Genomic DNA, 12938 nt, shown 5'->3' on the forward strand with positions numbered 1-12938 from the left:
TGCCTTCCAACATCAATTGATGTTGGAAGTGGGGGGGCATACAAATAAAATAAATAAAATAAATAAAAACTGAAAGAAATGTACATGTTTAGCCTTGAGAAAAGAAGACTGAGGGTTGATATCAGAGCACTTTTCAAATACAGTACTGTACTTGAAAGGTTGTCATACAGAGGAGAGGCAGTTCTGTCCTCAGTCATCCCTGAGTGCAGGACACACAACAATCGGCTCAAGTTACAGGAAGCCAGATTTTGTTTAAATATCAGGGAAAATATCCTAATTGTTAGAATAGTAAGACAGTGGAACCAATTATCTTGAGAAGTGGTGAGTGCTCCAATACTGGAAGTATTCAAGAAAAGTTTAGACAGCCACCTGGTAGATATCTTTTGATTCCTGCACTGAGTGGTGGGTTGGACCTGAGAGCCTTATATGCCCCTGCCAACTTATTATTCGATTCTTAGTAAATATAATGGGTCTTCAATGTATCACTCCCCGTTATCAACCACATCTCTCCATAATACCTTGACTGCAATGAACTTCCAGGCCAGGCCATGGCCATGAGCAGGTAGCAGTGGTGGAGGTTAGAGCAGTGGTTCTTAACCTTTGTTACTCAGATGCTTTTGAACTGCAACTCCCAGAAACCCCAGTCAGGACAGCTGGTGGTGAAGGCTTCTGGGAGTTGCAGTCCAAAACTCCTGAGTAACCCAAGGTTAAGAACCAGTGGGCTAGAGGAAGAGGTGAATGGTGTGGGCATCAGTTGTCAGTTCGGGCAATGGAAAGTTGGTCACAGGAGAAGTCTGCCATGGGCATCAGTGCTCGGCCACCTGAGGCAACTGCCTCAGCTTTGTCAATGGCCAGCCCAGCCCTGTCAAAATTATCACGTATTTCCCATGGTTTAGGTAGGAGTTACATTTCCCAAATTCTTTAGGGCCTCAATTATTTGTTAAATAGAAAACATAAAAATATTCTTCCACTCCCCACCTGCAAGGCCACCAGTGATGGTGGTGCCTAGTCCACACAGCTTCACAGGCTTCTTCACCTTGGATACCCCACGGTGGACACTGCCGTTCAGTTTCCCTTGCCCTATATCTCTCACCTGTCAAAACACTGAACAAATAAATGGGAGGGAAAGGAAAAACTAAGAGGGATAATAGAGAAGGTGTACTAAGTGTTACATACAGCACTGATGTTACCTGTCTGTCATGGGTTTGAAGGGAAAGTTCCATCCTATGGGGAGTGGAAGGCGGGACATCAGGAGGAGGGGCTGTACTGTATATATATGTGGAGCGTGTGTGGAGAAGTTAGAAGAAGCTGGAGAAGAGCTGAGAGAAGAAGCTTGAGTGGGAGTCTGTGTGTCAGACAGGGTACTACTGTGTGTCAGTCAGTACCAACCTGATAGGTTCAGGTGTCTGTATGGTTAGCCAGAACTGATAGGTTCAGGGTCTGTGCTTCAAGTTAAGTGTTCTGTGTGAACCAAACTGTGTGTATGTATGACTGAGACTAAGCCACGTTACTGTATCTTATTCACCTGATCATTTTATTTTTCCCTGTGTGTTATTTAATAAACCTTGTTCTTTTATTTGTTAAAAATCCATCCCTGGTCTGTGTGACTTCTTATAGGGAATGGTTGGTGGCAGCTTAGTGAAAGTGTGGCATCCTCCAGTAGGTCTGGGTTTGTCACATTGATTGGTGTCCAGCGTGTGGGATACGACTGGTCCAGTTGTCCAGTGGTACAGCAAAGCCTTGGCAAGTGTGCCCAGAGCAAGGGGGGTCTAGTCAGGGACAATCTGAGGCGCGTAGGTAATCTTCTAGGTGTACCTCACGGGGAGGTGCACTAGTGGAAGAACGTGCCAACTGGGGACTAGATTAGGGAGCTCTGAGGCAGCCTGTTTTGGCGGGAAAAAAGCTGAGGCAAAACTGTGTAGTAGCAGTGATTTAGCCTGCCTGCTGAGAGGCCTAGCAGAGGGGGGTAGACTCTGGCTCGCAACTGTTGCAAGTTAGTGCTGAAGAACAGCAGTAATCTGTAGAAAGCTGGTCCTGAGGCAAAAAAAAAAAAAAAAAAGTGGTCGCTTTATTTTGAGGCTTGACTTTTGAGAGCAGCCTGTTCTGGGGGGGGGATTATGCCCTTGACTCTAAGCCAAATGGCAGAAATGGGTGAAGTGAAAGACCCCCAGGTTGACCAAGGTTCTGAGGATGAATTTGGCTCAGTGCAAGGTGACAGCACGGGAGAACAGAACCCAGAACTCAGAAAAATACTCCTAGCCCAACAGCATGAGGGAAATGGAGGAAAGATTAGAGAGAGAAAGAAGGGAGGAAAGGGAAAGGCAATTTGAAATGGAGCAAAGGGAAAGAGAGAAACAAAGGCAATTTGAAATAGAGAGAATGGAAAGAGAAGAAAGATTGGAGAGAGAGAAAATGGCGTTTGAATTAAGAAAATTGGAACTGATGAACCAGAACAATAATAACAATAGGGATTCTGAGGGAGGCCAATTGTCTAAAGCTGACCTGAAGAAATTCCCTGTGTACCACAAGGGAGATTGTCCTGAAGTGTTCTTTTCCCTAGTGGAAAGAGCGTTTGTGGACTTCTCAGTAAGGGAAACTGAGAAGATGACCATCATGCGATCTTTAATCAGTGGCAGCCTTGCAGAAGTCTATGCAGAGATGCCAGAGGAACTGATGAAAGATTTTGCAGAGTTTAAAAAACTGGTGTTTGCCAGACATGGGATAAATGCGGAACAGCTGAGGCAAAGATTCAGGTCAATCACCAAGAAACCAGAGCAGACTTTTACCCAAGTGGGGGCCCAATTGGTGAGGCTGCTAGAGAAATGGCTATCTCAGGAGGGGACAGAGACCTTTCAGCAGCTCAAAGACTTGATAGCGCTGGAACAGTTCTATTCAGTCCTGCATGGGGAACTGAAATTCCAGGTGAGGGAAAGGAAACCGAAATCTGTGGCAGAAGCAGCCGAGATCGCAGATTTTATTTCCCAAATAAGAAAGCCCTTGGGTGAGGGGAAATCGATGGGGAAACCTAAAGAAACCTACAGCAAGTACTCTCAGGGACCAGGAAGAAACCAGCAAGGGGGAGGGACCCATGGTGAAGGAAAGCCCTCAGACATGAAACCAAGACCTCAGATTTTGGAGGGAAAACCAAAACAAGATGAGAAAGACTCAAAATATAGCAGAAAATGTTATTTCTGTCAGGGAAAGGGCCATCTAATCTCAGAGTGTGAGAAATTAAAGCAGCTAAAAGGAATTGTGCCTCAGGATTCGAGTGGAACCAAGCCAAAAGCTGTGTTCTGTGTCCAGAAAGAGCAAAGCCCCTTGTCACTGAGGGAGCCTGTTGCCATGGCTACTCAATCTGGAACAGTTACATCTGCTGATCAGGCTGAGGAAAATGGTCCTCTTGTGGAGGTCAAGCGCTGCTTGCTCGTGAGAACAGATTCTCAGTTGTTTGAAACAGCAGGGGTGGACGTAGGAATACTTGACCATCAGTATCGGGGGCTGAGGGACACTTGTTCCCAGGTGACCCTGTGCCATCCAGATATTATTCCTAGGGAATATATAATCCCAAATAAGAGCATGAAGGTGGCAGGGATTGAGGGGCAGGTGATCTCACTGCCAGTAGCGGAGGTACCTGTGAACTTTCAAGGCTGGAGGGGAGTTTGGCGGCTAGCGATTTCATCGACTCTGCCAGCAGCCGTGCTCGTGGGAAATGACCTGGCTGAACATGTGAAACGGGTGCTAGTGATTACACGTTCACAAGCCACCACGGGGACAGTTCAGGGGGGTAATTATGAGCCGGAGACGGAAGCAGAGGGGAGTTCAGAAGCTGTGGTGGAAACCTTAACCACAGACAGCCGATTTGGCCAAGAGCAAAAGGCAGACGCCACTCTCCAAAAGTGTTTTGAACAGGTGACAGACGCCCAGCTAACACCTGAAACCCCAGTGAGATTTCTAGAGAAAAAGGGGATTTTGTATAGAGAGACCCTGAGGAATATCTCAGAAGGGGGAGATGGGATCCGAAGTCAGCTAGTGGTACCTGAAAAGTATCGCCCCATGATCTTACAAAGGGGGCACTCTGACATGTTTGCTGCGCACTTAGGGGTGAACAAAACACAGCAGAGAATCACACAGAATTTTTACTGGCCTGAAATAGGGAAGCAGATCAAAGAGTTCTGTAAACAATGTGATGTGTGTCAAAGGCAGGGGAATAGCCGCGACAGGACCAAAGCAAAGTTGTGCCCTTTGCCTGTGATTGACACTCCGTTCAAATGCATAGGGGTGGATATTGTGGGACCTTTGCCCAAGGCCACAAAGAGGGGGAACAGGTTCATTCTCACCATAGTGGACCATGCCACGAGGTACCCTGAAGCCATTCCCTTGACTAACATTGAAACTAACACAGTGGCAGATGCCTTGGTGGGGTATATGTCCAGGATGGGATTTGCCTCAGAAATAATCACAGATTTGGGTGCATCGTTCACATCGAAGCTCATGAAACGGTTATGGCAAATCTGTGGAATTAAGCACAAGGAAACCACTGCCTATCACCCTGAAAGTAATGGGTTAACTGAGAAGTTCAATGGGACTCTAATGCGCATGATTAGGGCTTACTTGGCAGAGAATCCAAACAATTGGGACCAGAAGCTGCAATCCCTTTTGTTTGCTTATCGATCAGTGCCACAAGCCAGTACCGGGTTCAGTCCGTTTGAACTTTTATTTGGGAGAAGGGTGAAAGGGCCCCTTGATCTGATCAAACAAAATTGGGAGCAGATCACCCAGGATGACCCACAAGACGTTGTGACATACATAGGCACTTTAAGGAATGACTTAAAGAGAAACCTAGAGCTAGCAGCAGAGACCCTGCAAGCTCAAAAGGTCAGAAAGAAAGCTTGGGATGACCAGGAAGGCAGGGAGAGGCACTTTGACCCAGGGGAGGAAGTGCTTTGGCCTAGGCTCTACAAAGAGAACAAACTGCAGCTGGGTAGCCCAGAAATAAAATACTTGGGTCACATAGTAGGGGGAGGAGTGATAAAACCCCTCGAGGCCAAGATAGAAGCAGTTCGTGATTGGCCCAGACCCAACACCAAGAAAAAAGTCAAATCATTTCTTGGGTTGGTGGGCTACTACAGAAAGTTCATCCCGAGGTTTAGCGAGATTGCGGCTCCGCTGACCGATCTGACGAGGAAGAAGGCTGATGACCGCATCCCGTGGACCAGCGACTGTGAGGAGGCGTTCCGGAGGTTGAAGGAGGCGCTCATCAACTATCCAGTGCTGCGTGCTCCAGACTTTGACCGGGAGTTCATCATCTACACCGATGCGTCTAACAGCGGGGTAGGAGCAGTTCTTTGCCAGGAGGATGAGAATGGTGACCAGCATCCAGTGTCCTACCTGAGTAGGAAACTCCAGAAAGGTGAGAGACATTTGGCAACCGTGGAAAAGGAGTGCCTGGCCATAGTCTACGCGATCCAGAAGGCCAAGCCTTACATCTGGGGAAGACATTTTATTCTGTGCACTGACCATTCACCACTGCAGTGGTTAAAGACAATGAAAACCCACAATAGTAAACTTATGAGGTGGGCTTTAAACCTGCAAGACTATGACTTTGAAGTGAAGGTGGTCAGAGGGTCAGTGAACTGTGTTGCTGACGCCTTGTCAAGAAGACCTGAAGAATGAAGACGGCGAAAGAAACATGGACTATGTATATATTTTGATGACAAAAAGTCAAATGTGTCTGTTTATTAAACATGTTGGTTTGTATGAATAAAGGTAACTTGATGTATTGTTAATGGTAAATGTTTAACTTAGAGTGTAAGTATAAGTAAGTATGGTATTGTATGTTATTATATGACTGTTTTTGTTTGTTTTGGGTCCAGGTTGTTTTTTGGTGAAAAGCACCTTAGCTTTCCCCCTACAAAACAACTTATAAAGAGGGGAGGTGTTACATACAGCACTGATGTTACCTGTCTGTCATGGGTTTGGAGGGAAAGTTCCATCCTATGGGGAGTGGAAGGCGGGACATCAGGAGGAGGGGCTGTACTGTATATATATGTGGAGCGTGTGTGGAGAAGTTAGAAGAAGCTGGAGAAGAGCTGAGAGAAGAAGCTTGAGTGGGAGTCTGTGTGTCAGACAGGGTACTACTGTGTGTCAGTCAGTACCAACCTGATAGGTTCAGGTGTCTGTATGGTTAGCCAGAACTGATAGGTTCAGGGTCTGTGCTTCAAGTTAAGTGTTCTGTATGAACCAAACTGTGTGTATGTATGACTGAGACTAAGCCACGTTACTGTATCTTATTCACCTGATCATTTTATTTTTCCCTGTGTGTTATTTAATAAACCTTGTTCTTTTATTTGTTAAAAATCCATCCCTGGTCTGTGTGACTTCTTATAGGGAATGGTTGGTGGCAGCTTAGTGAAAGTGTGGCATCCTCCAGTAGGTCTGGGTTTGTCACACTAAGAAATTTTATTTTTGAAATGATGGTGGGTGAGGACTTGAAGGGATGTTTTAATTTTTTAAAAGGGTAATGTGGGGGGAAGGAGCAGGAAAAATAATTGTGGTTCTTGTAGGTTTTTTGGGCTGTTTGGCCATGTTCTGGAGGTTTTTCTTCCTAACGCTTCACCAGTCTCTGTGGCCGGCATCTTCAGAGGACAGGAGTTAGAGCTCTGAACCAGAGCACAGACAGCGTTCTGACTCCTGTTCCTCTGGAGATGCCAGCCACAGAGACTGGTGAAGCGTTAGGAAGAAAAAGCTCCAGAACACAGCCAGACAGCCCGAAAAACCTACAACAACCATTGGATCCCAGCCGTGAAAGCCTTCAAGGAAACAAATTGTACTCTAAATAACAAAAAGATACCCAAAAGAAACACACTACCCACACACAGACCACTCCCCCCAAAGATCACCCACTCTGCCTGAACACAACCCTCCAAAAAGAACTAATTTTTAAACTAAAATGTGACCTGCCTTTTAAAAAGCCCTCCCAGTCTCCCACTAATGAAAATGAATAATAAATCTATTTTAAATTGAATGTGCTATTTTAAATTGAATGTGGTTTCTCAGCACATAGGAGAAGCACACACACAGAGAGAGAAGTACTAGGCAGCAAGCAGAACAAGTACCACATTCACTCAGGAAATAAATTTTGGGGAAAGGGATTCCACAGTCGCACAGAAAACCTCCACCCCCTCGAGATCCCACATGCTGTCTAAACACAAGCCTCCAAAAAGAACTAGTATAACTGAAATACTCACACATAACTAAAGAGATCCATCCCCAAATTCCCAGTAAAGTTTAAAACAAATGATATCAATGAATGAAATAAATGAATTAAGGAAAACAAAGGAACTGTGTTTGCTTTGCTGCCACAACAGTGAAAGCACTGCAGTAGCACCACCAGCCAGACAGACACTGTTCTGTCTCTGCCAAAGACTCAGAGCAGAAGTGGGAAATGACTGCAAGGAAAAGGCGTATGAAGCCTCCGGAAAAGTTTCGCCCCTACAGTCCTTTCAGCAGCGCCATTAGCTGCCCAACATGCCAATCCAGGATCTCCTGATTGCCCAGAGCTCCCGATTGGCGCCAGCAGGCTGCAGAGATGGCACAGAGAGGCCCAGAAAAGGGTGACAAATCAAAAAATATAGATGAATCAACAAATCAATTAATAAAACTGGGCAAATATTCATCACTTTGCATTCACTGGGATCACCAGAATTGAGGAATACAAAGCAACAAATATATGACAAATTGGTGATATTAGTCAAAAATCACTATTGGTTTTTATATTCGCCTCCATATCTAGTTTGGATATAACAGTGAAGAGTGTGTGTGGAAAGGGGGGGGGGGAAATATAATTGCCTTCTCAGTGTTCTGCTGTGGAGGGTAGCAAAACAAACTCTCAGCTGAAGGAAGTATGAGGTAATCTTGAAAGCTAGGTCGTTCTCTTTGACAGATAAATGACTGAAGCAGGGAGGAAAAGACTTGTTTTTTTTTTTTTTAAAGTATGCTGGAATGCTATATAGACTTCCTCAGAAGCAAACTGGTCTATTCCAGTATGTGCCACACTATTTTGTACAGCAAATTGCTGACTTCATTTTTTAAAAAGATCTTTTGTGACATGTTTACATAACAAGAGAGATGGTAAATGCCCTTTGTTTACACTGGACCAGTGGCACAACGGAGGGAGGAGGGGGGGAAAGGAACCCATATTGCTAGATAGGTCTGCTTGCTGGCTGGGTGAGAGACAGAGGTCTCCCCTGTTGCAACTTGTTCACCCATTCTATATATTGTAAAGAGGTACAAAGATACATCTTGGCAATGAGAGGCAGGACATCCTGCTTTTGTTCAAAAAGCTTTCCTTGAGCGCTGTACACTTGTAGGCTAGTGATTCCTCTCACCTGAAATGGACTTACAGGGGTTTATCAATTCAGACTATTGGACTCTACAACTTTGCCCACCCATCTGTCCTGCTGCAAAGTGAGGTTGATGTTAATTTGAACTTTAGAAGTAATGTGGTGGTACAGGGCAGTTGTTGTTAATGTATTTTCCCACCTGCATCAGGATTTCCTGAGCAGTCAGGATTGCAAATTAAATCTGCGTTTACCTTCTAATGACCAGTTATAAAATAAAGAAGGCTAAATGCAAGATATTGAAAGAAATACAGATGAGGACATTCAGGTGTTATGAAATGCAAGCATCTTTCACCATTTGGGGTAGAAACTCTTCAAAAACATGATAAATGTATTATCTACTACAACCCTTATGTTTTCATGTCTGTCTTGATTCTGTCAGTGTACTTCATCTCTATTATGTGAAGCTTCATGAAGATTACCTGGCCCCAGTTTTGAAACTGCACAAAGAAGATCATAGTTGATAACAGGTGATGCATCATTTATTAGCTCCCAACCCGCAGGAGGGGAAGCTGGAGGGGAGATGAGAAACTGCTTTGCTGGCTGGGGTGGAGTCAAATGGAGGTCGTCCCCATCAATCTCAGAGGTCTGGACCTTTACATCAAGGAGAGAAATAGGCCTGAGGGTCAGCCAGAACAGAAGACAAGAGAATGGGTTTGCAAACAGATTTTACTACAAATATCATAGGACAGCACATATGTTGTGTCTTGCTGGGTTACTCCCACCTGTGTTTCAAACTACCATACGACTGTTGGTAAGACTGCAAGAACACTTTCGGGAAGGGCTGAAATAACTTCACAGTAACTTTGGTCATTTCACATGATGGAAGTCCTGGTGCAGTTTTTAAAAGTGCACACTGGCACCATTTTCAAATTGCACCAGAACTTCCATTTTGGCCGCCCAGCACTGGTGGGCATGACAGCATTAGATTGGGTTTGACATGTGGGGAAAATGGTGTCACAGGGCTGTCCCTCAAGCGAGAACAACTTTACTGTCCAGCCACCTTGGCACTGGCTGCCCGGTGACATTTTTGCCACCGAGGCAGTTCCACTGGCTCTTTTTATTAATATTAAAAAAACACAAAAAAATTACTCTGAGAAATGGTAAACAAAAGCAATAATAAAATACAAACAGTAATGCATAACTATCCACATAAAAATCCCTCTCTTGCCTGAAGAGAAAGGTCTTCACCTGCTAGTGGAAGGAGAGGAAAGATGGGACCAGCCTGGCCTCCTTTGGGAGGGAGGTCTAGAGTCTAGGAGCAGTGAGAGAGAAGGCTCTCTCCTGTTGTCACAAAAAGGTGACTGTGATGAGATGGGTTTTTGAGTTAAAATCTTTTAAGGCATATGGGTTTTCTAATTATGAAATGAGCCAGAGAGGTTCCATCTTGTTTCTTTGTATAAAGTATCTTTGCTATGCTGACAAGTTGTTTTCTAGGCGAGCAGAGAGAATGTTATTCTGAAAGCCTGAGAAAGGACTCGGTGTGATTAGATAGATGGGAATTGTTGTGACTCTTTGATAAACCACAGAAAACCCAAATAACATCTGGTGCGTATGGGAAGGAAGTCATGTGATGTAACAGGACTGTTTGCCTAGGAACGAACTCTGATTGGATGACATCGTGGGAAGGTGCGATGGGCCCTTGCCAGTTACTCTTGAAAAAGGAACTTTTTACCTATAGACTTTGTCTTTCCAAGACCGACCTTTCAGTCATTCGTGACCTACTCTTCAGCCATCTGGGACCCACCCTAATGTCTTTCGAGACGGACTGGTGGCCTACCTACATGGACTGGTTCCTATGCTTTGCTGGATTACTTTTGGACTTATGGGATTTTTCCTAAGGACTGTGCATGGACTATTTTCTATGGACTGTTCTATGGAATATTCTTTATGAACTCCTTTTCTTGGAATACTCCATATGGACTATGCTCTTGTAATTTTGTAAGGACTATGGTATATTTACTGGATTTTTCTTTTCTAAGGACTATGGGACATATAATGGATTTTTACTTTTGTTTAGGGGTTTTTATTCTATAGGATCACTGAGGACTATAGCCTTTTTATAACCTACTTGGATTATTTTGTTTTTACTAATGATTTCCTAGACTGGAACTGTTTTTATTCTTTTTAATGTCTTTTTGTGTTTTTATAAGGTTTTTGAACTCTTTTACATTTTTCATGTTTTCTTTGCCTCACTACATCTGTGTAACTAAACAGCACAATGCTAGTTTATTTATTTTGGTTTAATTTGGCTTTGATACTTAGTAACATGCTTTTTCTTTAATAAAATAAAGATTATAAAACTCAATTGGTTTTCTGAACAGTACACTTGTCATAGGGTCATCTGAGAGTGCTGCCTCGGCCTAGCTTACTTAGAGTCCTGTCAGTGGTGCAAGTTAAGTCTAAGGACTACAAAGCCCACTTGACCTTTTCACAATAATATCTGAGAGTACCAGGATGTTCTTATGTGGGCAGACCTGCGAGAAGGAGTGTTGTATCATGGCTAGCTGAATTTGGACTCTTCAGCCCATTTTAGCATGTGCAAACTCCTGATTGCTCTCTGTCCAAGCTTACACGTGTGTTTTCGAACCCGTGTTTGCGACATGGTGGCAGCGGTGGGATGGACCACGTGCTGGGTTTTGTAGTACCTCAGGATGATCAATCTTTGTTCTATCTAGCAGCTTGAGTGACTCTGATCCACAAGCTAAGTTTTGATTGCAGTGGGACACTGAGGCTTCAAGGAGCTAAGTGCTTCTCTAGGTGTGAACAGTAGTTTCCTAGGAAACGCTGTTTGCCAGCAATTAGGCTCTGGTGAGAGGTGTTAAATCTTCAGGCTGTGGTAATGTGTGTTAGAATCTGGGGTGCTCTTTTAAGAAAGAGATTCCCAGTGGGACAAGCAAACTGTTAGGAAACAATTGGATTTAATCAGTAGGCATGTGCAGGTTGTTACAACGTTGTAGTGAAGAAATTCCAAGATGCATGTCCTTTATTTTTAGAGTGCTTGCACTCTGTAATAGCACCCAAGTTGAGCAGGTCATTTCACAATCTTAGGATTGCATAAATGACTCTGGCTACTTTGTTCTGGCTACCTTGTTCAGCTTGTTTTGGCCTAAGCGTACTCCACTACGATTTTAGGATCTGGCAGGAGTACCTAGCTGCATCTGGCTTGGCCTAGAGTCATGCCCTATGATCTTAGGATATCTATCTGCACCCAGCTCAGTCATTGATCATCTCTGTAACTTTAGGGTTCACAGAGTGATCACAGTTTTTCTTTTCTCTTCCTTTTGGATTTTTCAGTATTTTGGTTTTGGCAGCTGTCTGTCCTCTCACAGATCTTAGGGTCACAGAGTGACAGCAGTTGGTCAAAGGTGCAGAGGAGATTTTTAAATTTTTTTTTCCTCTTTCTTGGAGTTTTGTTTGTTTTTATCGCTGACCTAGCCTAGGCTAGATTGCCAGCAGAAGATGGGGGAGCAAAAACAGTCGGCAACTGTGGACAGAATCTTGGAAGTGGCTTCGGGATTTTTCGAGCAAGCCAAGCAGAAAATTAGGGAAAGAGATTCCCTTATAGAAAATCTGTACCATGAAAACATCCTTTTAAAACGTTTTTTTAAGCACAGAACCTGGCTTGATGCAAAGTTTTTTCCAAACTCAGCAGGGTTCCTTTGGGGATTACTGCAACGAGGCGCTCCAAACAATTGGGAGCGATCCTGAGATGCAAGATGCTTGGGTGGAAAGAGTTAACGAGGCCCAGTGGAATTCTAATGAGCATTCCAGAGAAGACAGCGATTTATCGCCCGTCCAAACAAAGGATTCACAGGCCCTGGAGCCGTGCGCAGAGAAAGGAATGCAGGAGAAAGTTCGCCGAGAAGCTGTTTCCTTGGGGGAATTAGCATCGGACGACGCAAGGGAAAACTGCAGTGCTCCAGAGAATTTCAGTGCATTGGGATTCAGCTCAGCACCAACCTCAGCTCTTTTTCAGAGCACAGGACAGGTGAGAAGTTCTGAAATAATTCGGGATGAGACTATGGGTTTGCTAGAAGAAGGAGAGCAAGGGATTTTCCAAAGCAATAAAGCAATTACTGTGACTGAGAGGCCTCACATCAGCTTAGAAGCCACAGTAGTTCATGGGGGAGTGAAATACCGAGATGATGAAATAGAGACTCAGCTTAATTCTTCGCTAGGACTTGTGTCAGCAGATTTTGATGCATGTCAGATCTCAAACGACCCTCCTTCTCTTAGCCCCGAGGGAACAGCGAAATCAGACACTGGAAGTTTGGCAGGGACCCCGTGTACTTCATGGCAGTTAGGGAGTAACGAGTGTTACCAGGGGGGTGGCCTACTTAGGGTACCGGAACAGTCAGCTGAGAAAGCTGTAGGAGTGAAGGTTTTTTCAGAGTCATCGCCAAGTGCCTTAGTGGTTGATAGTGGAGCGGTTTTGCAGCATGGACTTTCACATTGTTTCAATAGTACAAGTGAGGGTGGAACTAATTCTGTAAACTTGAGTAAAGATAGAAAGCTGCATTTGAACCTGTCAGATGG

The 12938-nt window shown here is 44.4% G+C and overlaps 2 protein-coding genes across 2 annotated transcripts in view; one reads left to right on the forward strand and one right to left on the reverse strand.

The window, feature by feature from the left end:
- RCAN2 (regulator of calcineurin 2) overlaps positions 1–12938 on the reverse strand; it is a 37014-nt gene that overhangs the window by 4704 nt on the left and 19372 nt on the right. The window contains exon 3 of the mRNA XM_020801481.3: positions 8822–8993. Within this exon, the coding sequence (XP_020657140.3) occupies positions 8822–8993 (172 nt within the window). The remainder of the gene's footprint in view (positions 1–8821; positions 8994–12938) is intronic.
- On the forward strand, positions 1777–6361 carry LOC144583694 (uncharacterized). The gene is made up of 2 exons (XM_078378079.1): positions 1777–1880; positions 2292–6361. Exon 2 carries the CDS (start codon positions 2332–2334, stop codon positions 5671–5673), a length of 3342 nt encoding a protein of 1113 aa, XP_078234205.1. The 5' UTR covers positions 1777–1880; positions 2292–2331; the 3' UTR covers positions 5674–6361.

This window comes from Pogona vitticeps, chromosome 1, assembly GCF_051106095.1.
Source record: "Pogona vitticeps strain Pit_001003342236 chromosome 1, PviZW2.1, whole genome shotgun sequence".
Classification (NCBI taxonomy): Eukaryota; Metazoa; Chordata; class Lepidosauria; order Squamata; family Agamidae; genus Pogona; species Pogona vitticeps.

Bases quoted from the DNA above. Each gene is read 5' to 3' on its own strand.
- LOC144583694 (XM_078378079.1), top strand. From the start codon at position 2,332: ATGGAGCAAAGGGAAAGAGAGAAACAAAGGCAATTTGAAATAGAGAGA.